Below are 17,318 nucleotides of genomic sequence, written 5' to 3'. Positions count from 1 at the left end.
ACATAACAACTTTAATTCAAATGCTGATACTTTTTGCAAATAAGATTTTAATCCGTAAAGAAATAATAAAGAAGTATCATTTAGCAACAGCCCCATCCACCTGTATAGAAGTAAAATTAAATCAAATTAGGCTGTAGCTGAGTAAAAATAATTAGAGTAGTTACTTTCTAACATTTTCTGGCAGTCTTAAAAGAATACCCTCGGACCCCTGCTATAGAATTATTATTCTGTCCACAAGATGTCGTATGTGATTCTCTCAGAAACGGACCTAATCACAACATGGAGAAAAAGTGATGCTGAATCCTTACAACTTATAATCTTCCTCCGAGGAACTTCAGCTGCAGTATGATAGTGGCCTGTGTCACCCCTTATTTAATCATGCCTGTTATTTTCCTGCTGCCCGTTGTCCGGTGTTCCGTTAAACATGCAGTACTTGTAGCTCTTATTCGCCTTATGAACTACAAATGAAGTGCAGGGATTTCTGTTGAATATGCATGTGGCATTAAAGATTTTTATTCACTCCATGTGACCAAAAGCTAAAGATTTAATGGAGTAGTGGATGTGCAGTAGTCTGAGTGTAAAGTGCAAGATCTGCTAATTCACCATATTTTGTACGTTGTGACTTATTGATTGGCCTGTTTGATGAGTTTTAAGAGGCGGCAAGAAAAAAAAGAAAAAAAAAAAGAAGAAGAAGAAGAAGAAAAGGCTGAAGCTCATCCAATGAGCGCCTCGAAAGACTTCCCCCAGCAAAGAAAGGTTGTGTTTCCATATTTTTACACATGACCAAATGCATAAGCTCCACACAAGGCAGCAGTCGACTGAGTACACACGTGGAGAATGACCAGGAGGAGTTTTCTCTGAGTGGACTTGTACGACCTGCACTGTTTTAGCGCTTTGGATTATGCTCTTCATCCCGATCCTCTCGCCGCCGCCACTGAGCTTGTAGATTCTTCATCATTCTGATTTTCTTTCTTCCACCCCGTTGGTCATTGCAATCTTTGATTAATGCAAACATCGTCATGTTTATCAGATCAACTTTTCTCCTTTACTTTGTGGTCTCACTCTTAAAGCTCGCTCGTTGCATGGAGAGTGAACTTTGCTTCCCGATTAGAATGAATAGTGATGAAAGGACGGATTCTGATAACGACGTGGATTTCCTTAATAGAAAATATGTCCTAAAGATTAAAGCTTTCAAGCAGGAATTAGTGATCGATTTACAGCGAGACTCTAATTTCATTGCCCCTTCCATCTCTAACCAAGGCGCACTGTGGCTCTCCGATACCGATGTCACCACTGACCTGACCCGGTGTTTTTATTCTGGATATGTGAACGCTGATCAGTACTCTTATGCCGCTCTCAGTCTCTGCAAAGGTGTGCAAGGTGCATTTGGCTTCCACGGCTGGGAATATTTTATCAGCCCGGTACAAAATGACACCAGAAGCGCAGAGAGCGCGCACATCGTCCGGCGCAGAGCCAGCAACAACCTGAAGCCCAGCTCTACCTCCAGGTGCGCAGTGGACAGCGACATAAGCCTCCAGGCTGCGCAGTCCTTGGAGAAATACAAGCGACTGGCGGACCACAGCAATGTGACAGAAACGATGCTGAATAGGATGGGGAGAGCCAAAAGGTTCGCCTCAGTCCCCAGATACGTGGAGACGCTTGTTGTGGCGGACGAGTCCATGGCGAAATTCCATGGAGATGACTTAAAGCACTACCTCTTGACACTGATGGCAGTGGCAGCGAAGCTGTACAAGCATCCCAGCATCCTCAACTCCATCAGCATTACAGTTGTGAAGATCATGATTATATCCGAGGAGGACAAAGGACCCAAGGTGTCCGGGAACGCAGCCATGACGCTGCGGAACTTTTGCACTTGGCAAAAAAAGATGAACAAAAACAACGACAAGCATCCCGAGTACTGGGACACAGCTATTCTTTTCACCAGACAGGTAAAGAGAACTTTTAGTATCGTTCATGTTACACATGTTTGGGGTAAAACCAGAGCGGGATATGTTCTGTAAGCGCAATTACGCACAGAAAACGTAAATGTTTGTTTTTCGCACATGCATTGTGTCACCTTAATGAGTGACATACTGTAAAGCAACCTCTGATCTTGAGAAGGAAAATGTGCAATGTACTCTTATAACTTTGTGATAAGTAAAACTCCAGTTGACGCGTTTTTGATTTGCTCTGAAAACACTCTCCGCCTCTCGTGAACTCAGGGAGCATGCAGGCAGTCCACCAATAGCATCACAGCTTTGACACCAAGGCTGGGTCACACAGAGCTGAACAGAGCACCAGACTTGATTGCTCGTCATAGATCCTTAGAGGGCAGTTTTATAGACTTGCAAACCACCTCTGACTTCTCCCTGCACTCCCAAATATTTGCAAGATGACACAAGGTCAGAGATGAAGTCATTGCTCACATTCATTGGTCAGTGTGATGTATGCGCTTCCATTACCACTGTGAAAACTTGCAATAAAGCTGACAAGTCAGCCCAACTGATTTAGTTACAGTGAAAGTTTTTAGCTTGCAGTCACAAGGTCGTCTTAAAACCTGTGCTATCAGAGTTAAAAGAGCCAATGGTAACATAGTACTATTCTGTCAGCCTTAGTAGTACATAATGATAAGTGAACTATTGCTTGTTATACCTGCAAATTTACTGAATATAATGAGCGTCAGTGCCCTTGGGGATGTACTGTGTGGATGTGTTATTTTTCTCGGCTGTTCCCATTCTGCTGCAGCTGCCTGCTCCTCATTAAACAGGCCCCTGAAGGGATGGGATGGAGGGACTGAGGGTGGTGGCGGTGGGGTCCTTTGTGGATGTCAGAGTTACAGGCCTGCATGTTTTGGACTCACCTGTTCGCTTTATGTTGAAACAAACTCCTCCACATCAGCAGCTGGACTGCATCTTTCCCTGGCAATTCTTCAGTCTGTCACATGCTTCCTCCATTTCTTTTGCCACGGTGGTTCTGCACAAGTTTTTACAGTATGTCCTAGCTGAATAGATATCGACAGCTTAAGATGGTCAGCATTTTCCATAAAAGTGTTCCAAAAACAAGAATGTTACAAGAATGTAACATTCAGCTTTAAACATCAGCTTTAAACATCAGTTTAAAGCTGATGTTATAAACTCTGCAGCCACTTGACACGACCCAAGTCAGCTTGGAGAGTCACAAGGATGTAATTTACTATATAAAGCAAAAAGACAGGCATCAAGCAATCAAAGGTTTAGTGAGGTGTAACAAGTGCAGGGATTCAGAAAAAAGCCTCCTTTTAACACAGCAGGTTGAACAAAGGAATCTCACCTCTAACCATTGTGTGTTGAACAACAGATTCCTGGTGTAATATCACATATAAAGTGTATACAAAACAAAACATGGAGTTTATGAGCGAATGCTAACATAGTGTACAAATGAAAAGTCTAAACAGTGGCTTGTGGTGCATAAAACTTTCTTTACAGTACCACCCAATCAAACTCATGCTCAACACCAGGAATCTAGAGGATACAGGCCTTCACTGACCTTTTACAGTCAGTTTCATATTGAATCTATTAGCACAATCACTGTTTCCTGAAGCAATAAATAAAATAGTGGGGTTTGCAAACATGTACCTAACAAGCTCTAAATATTTCAAGGTCCGGTGTACTGCATGAGAGGCCTTTACTGATCATGAGATTGTAGTTAAACCTGTCAGGCTTTGTTCACTGCAATTAGATTGACATATATTTTTTCCTTTTTTATTTTCTTCTCAGTTTAGGCCTAAACGGTCTCCCCTCTTAAACTCAAGGATTCTGCTGACATGTCTGCTAACAATTCTGCTACATCATGACACAATGACTTTAAGTCTGTCCAATTAGTGAGTAGTATTTTCCTTTGTTTACTACAGTTTTTAACAGATATTTCAAAGCCCATTCATTCTCCACTTAACACCAGCCCATTGTGTAATTTTGTAGGTTTTATGAAGACCAACTCTGTGTTGTCCGGAGGCAACTGTGGTTGTCCCGAAACAGTATAGTCAGCGTGATTTTTGTGCAAAGAATGCCGCAAAGTGCGCTAAGTTGCACAGAATGTTTATTGTAGGAGAGCAGCCAAAAGATAAAATCTGACCATAAATCTGCTAGAATGCAAGTTCCCCCGGGGAGAGAGGAGGTGACTGTACTTTAGCTCACAGCCTTTTCTTACATGATAGATAATGGGCTGAGAAAGAAAAGAGCTCACCAAAGAATGTCCAGATGTCATAAACTCGGTCCAGGATACTGCATCAGACCTATAAAACTCTGAGATGCACCTTTTTCAAAGCTTTTTGAATATTGTTTCCAAAGCACAAACAGGTAACAGGCTGGACGGGATTTAAAAGCAATAAAATCTGTACACAAAACAAAATGGGAATTTTAGTCCGCTGAGGTAAGTATTGTTTTTCTATTCTTTTTGTTAATTCGCAGGAACACCAAAATTGCAAAGACAGATGACAGATGTGGGAAGTAGGTCATAGCAAACAACAAACTCATTGACTTGGGTGTTTCTTCTCCCCTGTTCATCTTGCAGTTCTTCTATTTTTTTTTACTGAAATGGCCCAAACTTTCAGATGTCCTCCAAGCACATGAGGACATCTGGATTAGATTTGCACTGGTGTACAATTGTGGTTTTGTGGTTTATTCTAGGAATGATTTGTCATAGCACTCGAGGTCTTCACTTGGCCCCGTGTTTAATGGTTACATTAAGCACGGCTGAGGATTGCAGGGGCTGCAGGAGACTCAGCTGGTGTTTTATCTGTAACAGCTGACCACCACTGGTTTTCTGTGTTTTGGGGTATGTAGGGACAGTGCTGTTTAGGGAACAGGCAGATGGGTGGTTCTTTGCAGCGGTTACTGCCGAAGTTGTCCTGTGATTAGGAGGTTCAGCTCCAAATGCATACTCGCTAAGACTGGATTTTAAAACCTGTGGTAGAGAAATAGGTCATCTGGAAACTCTGCTCTGGCATGGAAATGTTATGGTTGGGGTTATTTAAATTACCTCATAGGAGAAGGTGTGCTCTAAACACTGTTTCCCACTAAAAAGATTTAAAGACTGGGTGGTGGAAAGCAGTGCTTGACACGACTGAATAATTTCCCAATTTCTTAAACGAAGATTTTGCTGCGATGACATCAAGACAACATAAAGGATAATTTAATAATTGTACTTTCATAAACTGGACATGATTTCAACCGGCCTAATAGCATCGCACTCAGACAAGTTAATTGTCGACGTCTGGGAACAAGGTGACATCACCACAAAAAAGCCAGACAGGGCAAGAATGAGGATAAGCTGCAGTCCAGTTTCAAACAAACTTCAATCTCTGAGAAAGAAAAATGCAGACCAATAACAGATTCATAACCCAAACTGTCTGGGGTCACGCTGATCACTTGAAAATAAATGTCTTGGTAAATGGCCTGTATTTGTATAGCGCTTTACTTAGTCCCTATGGACCCCAAAGCGCTTTACACTACTTTCAGTCATCCACCCATTCACACACTGGTGATGGCAAGCTACATTGTAGCCACGGCTGCCCTGGGGCGCACTGACAGAGGCGAGGCTACCAGACACTGGCACCACCAGACCCTCTCCTCTGACCACCACCAGTAGGCAACAGGTGAAGTGTCTTGCCCAAGGACACAACGACCAAGGCTATCGGAGCCGGGACTCGAACCGGCAACCTTCCGATTACAAGACAAACTGCCAACTCTTGAGCCATCTTGTGTGAATAACCTTTATTTAGCTTTGTCACACTTTCCCATAACACTGCAAATAACTCAGTGGGAGCCATTCTGTGATCATCGACAGAAATCATTGTCTAATTTAGCTACAACTGGATTTTATGTTATCTTAAAAATACATCAAATGCCATTATCAAAACAAAGTGGAGTGTCTTAGGCCGCTGTGCTGTTTAAATGTTTGGCACACAGTTGTTACCACTTTGATTTACCGTTAATCCACTGCAGCCCATTTTGTTTCTCAGTATCACACATCAAAGACCAATAACAAGTGACACAATTACAATCATGAAGCAATAATCTTGAATAAAATGAAACTGAAATATATAAAATAAAAAGTTTACCTATTGAAATAATTAATCATTACGAAAAATGTGCTTCCATTTGATCAGAGTCCATTAAATTAAATGTTTTACATTTTACTTATGTAGCAAAATCACATGGAAAAATTACATGTAATTCAATTAGTTAAGGTCAGCATTTTGGGCATCATTTTTTTTCTAGTGTACCGAACAAAGTTGCCAAAAAAGCAGCTAAAAACACAAATATGTTGACCTTAAACAACACTTACTCCTTGTTGTGTAAAATAGGCAGCTAAAGTATGTTAATGAGTTTTTAACTCAATGAAAAGGGTGTTAATATGTCAGCGGTAAATTTATAAATAGTACCCACTACCCAGAAGTGACTAAAACGATAAATGAAGACAAATATTGTAACTCTCTTTGTGTCTCTGTGTCATAGAGAGACAAACTTAGCTTGGCTAGCCTTGAGCACCATTGTGATTCAGACTTTGGTTAAGAGGAAGGATGGATGCAAGCCCATGTTTGACTTTGCCTTTAGCTGTCATTGTTTCAGATGTAATCATGCTAATGTCTTTTTTCATCCAGGACCTCTGCGGCGCCTCCACCTGTGACACACTTGGCATGGCAGATGTTGGCACCATGTGCGACCCCAAGAGGAGCTGCTCTGTAATCGAAGACGACGGCCTTCCTTCAGCTTTCACCACTGCTCATGAGCTCGGTATGCTCCGTCGACGTCATCCTTCATTCAGTCCACATTAATATCTCAGTGTCCCTGAAAGTGTATATGCATAATCACAGTCTGTGCACTCATGAAAGACATCTGAGATCTCACTCCCTCTCCACAGGGCATGTGTTCAACATGCCACATGACAATGTGAGATCCTGTGAGGACCTGTTCGGAAAAATGCAGGAGAACCACATGATGTCACCCACACTTATTCAGATCAACCGTACCAGCCCCTGGTCCCCCTGCAGTGCCGCAATCATCACTGAATTTCTGGACGGCGGGCATGGTGAGTACTCTTGACCTCTGACCTCAGTGTTTCCAGCCTGAAAGCAGCCTCATAGCATGCTTGAAAAGGTCGAAAGCCAGAGTTGGATAGATAGTTGTAAACAATCTTGAAGCAGTAATGACTTACAAACATACAGCAAGGCATTGTCCTCACTGTGTTGGTCACACAGCTGTGTTTTGTTCAAATGACAACCGTGCTTTTGTTTTTGAAGAGCAAGCCCTGATTCCAAACATTACTGAAATCATTTTTTGGATAAATGCAAGCGAGAGAATGGATTCATTTCAATATCCACCTATGCTTGATTTCTCACATCTGCCAAACCTCTCTTAAAAAACAGGCTTGCAATAGCCAAGAAGAAATTCATTCATTTGGATGCAGATTGTTTGCCAAACAGGACAGACCACAGCACTTGGCCTTGGAGCAATTCTAAACTTTTATTTTAAAACTGCCCCCACATCTGTCCCAAATTACAGGCCTTTTTGTCTGGGGAGAGTCACCACAGCGGTTTGGACCACTAAGTGTATCTGCACAATGTTTCCCATGCAGGTTTACTCCAAATAGACATTTTTTGTTTGTTGCTTCTCTCTATTCATTTTGGAAATAATCTGTGGACAAAAGTACTAGTTTAGAGGAATATCAGGGAGTGATTTCTGTGACAGCATCGTAACCTGGTTTCTCCTGGCCATCTGTCATAAATCTAAACTTCAAAAAGCAGTGGGGTGGAAAAAGCATGTTGCCACATGCTTGTGGTAATTTTCATTCAGCGCTGTGTCCAGACCTATTTGTAACCTGTTTAAACACACACACACCACCAGCTATTGTTTCCATGATTGCTCTATGGAGAGAGACTAGGAAGGAAGAGATGAGGTTGAGCTTATTTGGCGTAGAGTGATTTGTTTGTACAGCATTGCCTTATCTGATAATCAGTGTGTTTTTCTGCTACATCTGTGGGACTGTTACCACCGCACCGCAGTTCGCTTATAATGTGCTGCGAATTCACCACAACATGAATGGCATACTCAACAGTTCAAGTGGGGGAACCCAGTTTTTCCAAGCGCAGATTAATGTGTTTGTATGTGAAAATTCCCCATAAGAGTGCGAAGTTCTGCATGTTTCTGGGGGATAAAAAAACTTCTCCTGGAAACCTTTTTCATCCACTCATGTTGGCCTTTCGTGATTCCATTTTGCACCTACTTGCCAAACTCTTCCTAATATTAGTCTGTTCCCAGAAAGGTATGTATTTGTAGCTTTTGATGCCTTTGACTTTTGCAGCACTATCTAGCTTCATATCCTTTTTTATCAATATTCTAGTCTAACTGCAAGTCATGCAACAAGGCTGGGATGGAAAATAAGAGGAGAGGCTTGTGGGTTTTTAGGGGGAGTTTGAGGAAGGGACTGGGGTGGGGATGACTGTGTGTGGTGTGCTCATGCATGTTTCTGTGTGTGTGGCATACATTGCATATACTGCATCAAAGGCCAAATCACAAGGGCAATGACTGCTTCCTGTGCCCACCCACAATCCCACCCACCACAACACAACATGCAGAAAAAGCACACATTTAATGAAGAGGACCATATAAATATTTGAGAATAAGCATAAACACATTGTTTTTCATTGTGTTTTTCGTGCATTTGTGTATTTTGGTTGCATCTTTTATACCTGTGTGTCATAAAGTCTCCACAGAAGAAGAAGGTCATACTGCGTCGTTGTGTGGCTTATTGAATCTCCCTCTTCTTAGGTGATTGTTTGCTCGACCAGCCTCAGAAACCGCTAGTCCTACCTGACACGCTGCCAGGATCATCCTACAAGCTCGAACGCCAGTGTGAGCTCGCCTTTGGTGAAGGCTCTAAGCCTTGTCCCTTCATGCAGCCGCCATGCAGTCGTTTGTGGTGCACTGGAAAGTCCAGCGGACATTTAGTGTGTATGACTCGGCACTTTCCCTGGGCAGATGGCACTCAGTGTGGGGACGGACAGGTCTGCGACCGAGGGGTCTGCACTGACAAGCAGCTTCACAACTTGAAGGTAAGATTCAAGCAGTTCTTTCTGTCAGGACATACCTTTATGAGGATATGAATAATAATAGTATTTATTTGCATTTTTATTTATGCATTCTTATTTTCAGGTGGACGGCCGCTGGGGCAAGTGGGGACTGTTCAGTACCTGTTCACGCACATGTGGTGGTGGTGTCCAGCTGTCAAAAAGAGAGTGTAACAACCCAGTTCCATCAAATGGGGGTAAATACTGCCAAGGAGTTCGGGTCAAATACCGCTCTTGCAACCTGAACAGCTGCCCTGACACAGGTACAAATCTCTCAACACAGACAAGTATATCCAGTTACGTATTTATGCTAGAGCAATCCCACCTCTCACCTTGTATGTCGTCCCTCCTTCTCTGTGTAGGTAAGACATACCGTGAAGAGCAGTGTGAGAGTAGCGGCCAGAGATTCAGCAGTAACCGTATCAGCCACTCAGTGGTGTGGATACCAAAGTACTCTGGAGTGTCCCTCAGTGACAGGTGCAAACTAATCTGCAGGGCTAATGGTACGGGCTACTTCAACGTCCTGGAATCAAAGGTAAGAATAAGGTGCACTCGAGAGACAGAAAATCTGATTGACGATCAGTCAAAAGTCAAAATACATTAGCACTTAAAATCCTTTTATTTTTAGAGGCAGCGATAGCAAAGAGAATATATGTCATCCAGCTGCCTCTGGTCTCTGAACAGAGCAGGGGAAAGAATGAAGAAGAGGAGGAGGAGGACAGTTTATCTTTTTCAGATAGCAGGGCGTAGAGTGAGCTTTTGCAGCAGAGAGACAGAGTTCGCACTTCAGTCCATCAAATCAGCTGAGAAGGAGCAGATAGGGAGAACTCAGGGGACACGTAGATCAGCTCAGCACAGGTCAGCTGGATGTTTTAACCACTGACTCACAGCTTTAAAAGTTAGCCGGCAGCAGGCTTTATGTAGAATTTAGTTTAAAAAATGCGCTGAAGTTAATAGTTAAGGATGAAAAAACCTTGCACACTTTTTCTATATCACATTTGCATACACACTGGAAATAGGGCTGATCTCAAAACATGCACTATACTATGACATTCTGTGTACGCTTACGAAGTCATGTAGGTAGTTTACCTGATATAACAAATACAGGGAGTGCAGAATTATTAGGCAAGTTGTATTTTTGAGGAATAATGTTATTATTGAACAACAACCATGTTCTCAATGAACCCAAAAAACTCATCAATATCAAAGCTGAATGTTTTTGGAAGTAGTTTTTAGTTTGTTTTTAGTTTTAGCTATTTTAGGGGGATATCTGTGTGTGCAGGTGACTATTACTGTGCATAATTATTAGGCAACTTAACAAAAAACAAATATATACCCATTTCAATTATTTATTTTTACCAGTGAAACCAATATAACATCTCCACATTCACAAATATACATTTCTGACATTCAAAAACAAAACAAAAACAAATCAGCGACCAATATAGCCACCTTTCTTTGCAAGGACACTCAAAAGCCTGCCATCCATGGATTCTGTCAGTGTTTTGATCTGTTCACCATCAACATTGCGTGCAGCAGCAACCACAGCCTCCCAGACACTGTTCAGAGAGGTGTACTGTTGTCCCTCCTTGTAAATCTCACATTTGATGATGGACCACAGGTTCTCAATGGGGTTCAGATCAGGTGAACAAGGTGGCCATGTCATTAGTTTTTCTTCTTTTATACCCTTTCTTGCCAGCCTCGCTGTGGAGTACTTGGACGCGTGTGATGGAGCATTGTCCTGCATGAAAATCATGTTTTTCTTGAACGATGCAGACTTCTTCCTGTACCACTGATTGAAGAAGGTGTCTTCCAGAAACTGGCAGTAGGACTGGGAGTTGAGCTTGACTCCATCCTCAACCTGAAAAGGCCCCACAAGCTCATCTTTGATGATACCAGCCCAAACCAGTACTCCACCTCCACCTTGCTGGCGTCTGAGTCGGACTGGAGCTCTCTGCCCTTTACCAATCCAGCCACGGGCCCATCCATCTGGCCCATCAAGACTCACTCTCATTTCATCAGTCCATAAAACCTTAGAAAAACCAGTCTTGAGATATGTCTTGGCCCAGTCTTGAAGTTTCAGCTTGTGTGTCTTGTTCAGTGGTGGTCGTCTTTCAGCCTTTCTTACCTTGGCCATGTCTCTGAGTATTGCACACCTTGTGCTTTTGGGCACTCCAGTGATGTTGCAGCTCTGAAATATGGCCAAACTGGTGGCAAGTGGCATCTTGGCAGCTGCACGCTTGACTTTTCTCAGTTCATGGGCAGTTATTTTGCACCTTGGTTTTTCCACACGCTTCTTGCGACCCTGTTGACTACTTTGAATGAAACGCTTGATTGTTCGATGATCACGCTTCAGAAGCTTTGCAATTTTGAGACTGCTGCATCCCTCTGCAAGATATCTCACTATTTTTGACTTTTCCGAGCCTGTCAAGTCCTTCTTTTGACCCATTTTGCCAAAGGAAAGGACGTTGCCTAATAATTATGCACACCTGGTATAGGGTGTTGATGTCATTAGACCACACCCCTTCTCATTACAGAGATGCACATCACCTAATATGCTTAATTGGTAGTAGGCTTTCGAGCCTATACAGCTTGGAGTAAGACAACATGCATGAAGAGGATGATGTGGACAAAATACTCATTTGCCTAATAATTCTGCACTCCCTGTAGTTTATTGTCCCAGTATAAAAGGAACAAGTGAACTCATTTGTAACAGTTTTTTGATGTGAATGCAGAAGCTAACGCTTCGTGTGTTTTTACATCCAAGGTTGTTGATGGGACTCCATGTTCACCAGATTCCACGGGAGTGTGTGTCCAGGGGAAGTGCATTAAGACCGGCTGTGACAGCAAAATTGGCTCCACTAAAAAGTTTGATAATTGTGGAATCTGTGGAGGTGACAACAAGGGCTGCAAGAAAGTGTCTGGACTCTTCACAAAGCCTGTGTGAGTATCACTATGTCATCATGGGACGGGCTCTACAAAGCGTTGCTTAGGTCATTCTTTTTCCCCCACTCACTTCAACATAACTTTATCATTTTCGCTCCATTATTACAAGCCCCCACTGACTCTAAAATGTTTTGGCTTGCAGGCATGGCTACAACTTCGTTGTCATGTTGCCAGTGGGTGCAGCCAATATAGACATCCGCCAGCGAGGCTACAAGGGAATGGTCAGTGATGATAACTACTTGGCCGTGAAGAACAGTGACAGCCATTACCTGCTCAATGGGAACTACATAGTGTCAACTGGCGAGAAGGACATCTTTGTAAAGGGAAGCTTGCTGCGCTACAGTGGCACAGTCGGCCTCTCCGAGACCATACAGGCCATGAAGCCCTTGGGAGAAGCCCTGACGGTGGAGGTCCTGTGTGCAGGCAAGTTGACACCTCCTCGCATCCGCTACTCCTTCTACCTCGCCCGTCAGGTCAAGGAAGACAAGACTCTGAAGAAGAATGAGAGGGTAAACTCTCAAAACAGTGTCCTGGGTGAAGATAGTGTCAAGGAGAAAGACACAGATACCCTAAAGATGTCTTACAAAAAGGAGGAGCCCATTCTGGACAAGTGGGTTACCACAGGCTGGGATGATTGCTCCGTTTCCTGCGGCCGTGGGATCCAGAGGAGGATGGTGCAGTGTTTGAAACCAGACGGGAAGCCAGGGTGGAACTGTGACTCTTCGCACAGACCTCCAGCCACCAGGGTTTGTGAAGGGCCATGTCCTGAGTGGTATATTGGCCAGTGGTCACCGTGCTCCATAACCTGCGGGAAGGGCTTCAAGAGACGACCACTGCACTGCCAAAGCCAAACTGGGCATCTTCTCACAAGAGATCACTGCACTGGCGTTCGTAAACCACAGGAGCTGGACTTCTGTAACATGACGCCTTGCTAGTAACTTAAACCTATAAGCGACACAAGTGTTTTTTTTTCTGTTTTAAAAGGGTGAATTGATTCCATCTGCAAGTATCTTTTCTATCTGTCAGACATGGATTTTTCCACTTGGGCTGTTAGAGGATGATGGACACCTGCTTGGAAGAATATCAACACTCAAACCTGGAAGATGAATGCTGAAAGTTATCTTTCACTGCCACTTTGTTTAAGCATTATTCAGGAGTACGTTTTATGGCAATACAAGATAATCAAGGTCAAATAAAATTTAGTTGAATTCCTTGTACTGTCAGCAGATACAGAATGTCCATTTGCAAGCAATCAATCTAGTTTACCTTTTGAGTCTGGAACCCATTTCATGTCATAATACTTTAACTGTGCAGGCTGCAGATTAGTGAAAGCTGTGGGTAGTTTACAAAACGACTCCAGTCATTTTTCAAATAGCAACTATACCAAGAGTGACATGTATGAATAACAGTTTGACTAAAACATAGTTTCAAAATATCTCACGCATGTTTATGTTTTATCGGCCATCTTTTTTTTTTTTTGAATCACAAGGAATTTTAAAATCTTCCAACTGATTCTGAAATGAAACTGATATCATTTTCATTGCTGTGTGAATACTTATGTGGCACTGTTTATTCCTACCACCACCCATTTACAGTTTGGTAGTTAACTCCTGCAGTCAATCAAGACTGCTATTACTGCGACGTTTTAGGAGTTAAAGATGCAAAACATACGATTATCATGTAGCCAGGATTTCTTCAAAACATGAACAGAGATCACCTTCGTTGTACACATCATGTTTCAATTTAAGGTTGAATATGAAGTCACACTGACTAAACAACACAGGCCAGGAAACACTGACCTAAGATAGCGGCCTAGCCAGATACTATAAACACGCAAATACACACAGACTGCATTGAGATCCTCTCTCTCGTGATCACTTCCTTCATTTGACCTCAGCAACATTATTCGTAGTTCATAGTGTTCAGCCAGTCGTGAAGCCTGTTAAGTCATGCTCGTCCGGCACAGTTAGCACAGCTAATTTATTATCAATATAACAATAACACAATCACAGACAGAATGTGTTTTCCTGGATCCCCATCTTCTTATGGCCTCACAGCCTGAGCCAAGCTGTTCTGTCGACAGACTCGGAATCCTGTAATCCATTATGTTCTGTTTTATTTGAAGGGGTCACATTCACCAGTCCAACATCCGACTACAGGGTAAGTCTCATGTTAGTTGGCTGTTTTTTTGTTTGTTTGTTTTTAAATCCGCTTTTGCACTTTGTACAGCAAAAGAAACCAATGACTTACACAGGCTGTACTGTATACTATGTATACATTTATTCAGCTCTGTGCAAAAAATAATGTAAATACTCTTTTTTTAAAAAATCTTTTTTTTTTTTACACAGGCATTTGTAATGGTCTTTGAGACTAGTGTATTTATTCCAAAAATAAAGTCATTACCGTTGTAACTGATGCTTTGTTTTTCTTTTCTCAACTCTGTAGATATATAATGTCAATATCAGTCTTCATTCGGTTGGTGAAAGACGTCCGCTTTTCACAATAGACTGTAAAAAGGTGGACATAGCCAAAGTCATCTTGCTTTAATTTTTAGGGAAGGTGAATATTAGTCAATTGCCTCTGGCTTCTAAGCAAGCTAGTAAGCTTATTCACAAAGGTGCTTCCACGGACTCTGTGGGTGCATTGCCCAGGATACCTGTTAACTAGTGCTGCAAGGGGCCTCTCTGAGTGGAGTTCTGTTCTCCCTGCGCCGGCTTCTGGCTTCCTCCCACAGTCCAAAGACATAAACGAGATGAGATCATGTGACAATAAACTGGCTGTAGGTGTGAATGTTTGTCTGTCTCTGTGTTAGCCTAGCTTGTCCAGGATGTACCGTGCCTCTTGCTGTATAACAGCTGAGATATGCTCCTGTGACCTTGAATTGGACACACAGAAGATGGATGGTAATATACAAAAGATATACAAAAAAAGTATGTATATATATATATATATATATATATATATATATACATATATATATATATATATATATATATATATATATATATATATATATATTAGGGGTGCAACGATACTCGTATCGATATTGAACCATTCGATACAGTGATTTCGGTTAGGTACGCATATGTATCGAACAATACAAAATTTGTAATTTATTTTATCAACTTTCCTTCTGACGATGCTGTCTGTGTTGAGCGCTCAGTGGATCTCCGTTCGACTACTCCGCCTAGGTTGCACTGTCAAGCGCAGATCCACTGAGCGTTCAACACAGACAGCATTGCCAGAAGGAAGAGCGCAGGGCAAGCTAGCGAGACAGAAGTTAAGCTCTCCTTGCAACATGGCAAATTGAACCTCCCCCACCCTCATTCAGATCTGGCGTTTGGAATTATTTTGGTTTTCATGTGACGTATGACCCTGAAGGTAAGCGCGTCATGGACTAAAGTAAAACAGTATGTTGGATGTGCCACGCAATGGTCAATTACATGGGTGGGAACTAGTGTGTTAGCGCAGTTAGCTCGTTAATGTGTTGGCCGTCTAGCCCCACGCACGGGGGGATCAGGGGTAGCTCGTTAACGGAGATTTGCCGTGTTGTGGCGTTAACGTCATTTCAACGAGATTAACGCTGACAGCACTAGTGGGAACACAACGAATATGACTGCACATTTACGCCGACATCATCCTAGTGCAAAGACAAGTGGAAGCAGACAAAAATAACAAGAATGCATGCTACAAACTTTACCCGAGTCATTTAGACAGCCGTTAGCACATGATTCTCCTTATGGGGACCTGATATGTTTAATATTGTGGCGAGCTCAGACAAGGAGGAGACGGAGGTGTCGTTTGGTCTTGCTTCCCGCGAGCTAGCCAGGGAGTACAGCCGTTTATTGACATCTGCAGAAGAACACTGCCGCTAGCTAACTGCTCACAGCGCGGCAACCGCACAGCAACAACAACAACACACAGGGCACCCTCTGACCCCGGAAGGACACACCGTCGCAGCCAGAGGGCGTCACCTGTCACTATGGCAAACATAAACAAAACATAACCGTACAAACAGAACCCCGAACAGCCCTGACCCGCTACATAGCCCCCACCTAAGGGGTCAGTCGTCCCCGACGACCCCATTACCCCACACAAAGTCCTGCAAATGTCCAGGCGCCTTCTTTTGGCGCACCGGCCGGTCGCGACCGGCGGGGGAAAAGTCACTCGAGTCAGAACATGGGGTGCCACCATCATCCCACTTCTGACACCAATGTGGCGAGCTCAGACAAGGAGGAGACAGAGGTGTCGTTTGGTCTTGCTTCCCGTGAGCTAGCCAGGGAGCACAGCCGTTTATTGACATCTGCAGAAGAACACTGCCGCTAGCTAACTGCTCACAGTGCGGCAACCGCACAGCAACAACAACAACACACAGGGCGCCCATGTGGAAATGTACATACAATCAATATCAGACTCCACCAACAAAAAGGCTCTCAAAACAATATATGTATGTGAATTTTTGCGTGTATTCCTATAATTGTTACCTTTTTCTTTTACCCTTGGCTTTTTGTGTTCATGTTCTGTTGTTTTGTATACTTCATCTGTATGTTGTATACTCATTGTTTGTTAAATAAAGTAAAAAAAAACAAAAAAACACAGGGCGCCCTCTGACCCCGGAAGGACACACCGTCGCAGCGAGAGGGCGTCACCCGTCACTATGGCAACATAAACAAAACATAACTGTACAAACAGAACCCCGAACAGCCCTGACCCGCTACAATATGCTGCTAAGAATATAGCCCAGAAGAAGCGGATAGTATAGCTTTTATTTTGGAAAGAGCCATTTCTCTGTAATAAACTCTCTTTTCCAAAGATGAGTGATTCCTCAATCAGATACAGGGCTTGCAAAATCGCTAGCCCGACGTCCCGGGGCTAGCGATTTTTCCAGTCGGGCTACCAAAATCTATCTCTTCCCTGCCCGTCGGGCTGTTGTAGGAAGGAAAAATATATGTCAATGCTTTTGCATTCTTTCGGAAATGTAGCTGGGTAATTATGTCATTGGCATCGGTGAGCCACTGTCAATATGTGACATATTAAAATCGCGTTTGAATTTGCGCTTGTTTTTTGCTTTCACTTTGCAATCGCGCAAACTGTGTATAGAGAGCAACAGCACTGATTGGTGAGTCATGATAATTTGCGCACCAATTCCTCTGACATCGTCTTATCAATCGTTAGCTTACTATGCAAACATGACAAGTGAAATCTCCTGCAGCAAGCTTAAACATGTGAGAGGTTGATCGCGCAGAGAATCGCTGAGCGTTATGTG

At 42.9% G+C, this 17,318-nt stretch overlaps 1 protein-coding gene across 1 annotated transcript; it reads left to right on the top strand.

Annotated features, from left to right (window-relative positions):
* Positions 1–555: 555 nt before the first annotated feature.
* On the top strand, positions 556–14,467 carry adamts15a (ADAM metallopeptidase with thrombospondin type 1 motif, 15a). Its single transcript, XM_085288788.1, has 8 exons — positions 556–1,949; positions 6,641–6,773; positions 6,901–7,068; positions 8,808–9,091; positions 9,192–9,369; positions 9,469–9,641; positions 11,874–12,049; positions 12,195–14,467. Exons 1-8 carry the CDS (start codon positions 1,020–1,022, stop codon positions 12,985–12,987), a joined length of 2,835 nt encoding a protein of 944 aa, XP_085144914.1. The 5' UTR covers positions 556–1,019; the 3' UTR covers positions 12,988–14,467.
* Positions 14,468–17,318: the final 2,851 nt, after the last annotated feature.

This window comes from Mchenga conophoros, linkage group LG10 (genome assembly GCF_057382185.1).
Source record: "Mchenga conophoros isolate Kocher_MC1m ecotype Shallow Benthic linkage group LG10, M_conophoros_male_GT1.1, whole genome shotgun sequence".
NCBI classification, from domain to species: Eukaryota; Metazoa; Chordata; class Actinopteri; order Cichliformes; family Cichlidae; genus Mchenga; species Mchenga conophoros.
The sequence above is the reverse complement of the archived record's forward strand: the minus strand, read 5'-3'. Positions and strand labels throughout refer to the sequence as shown.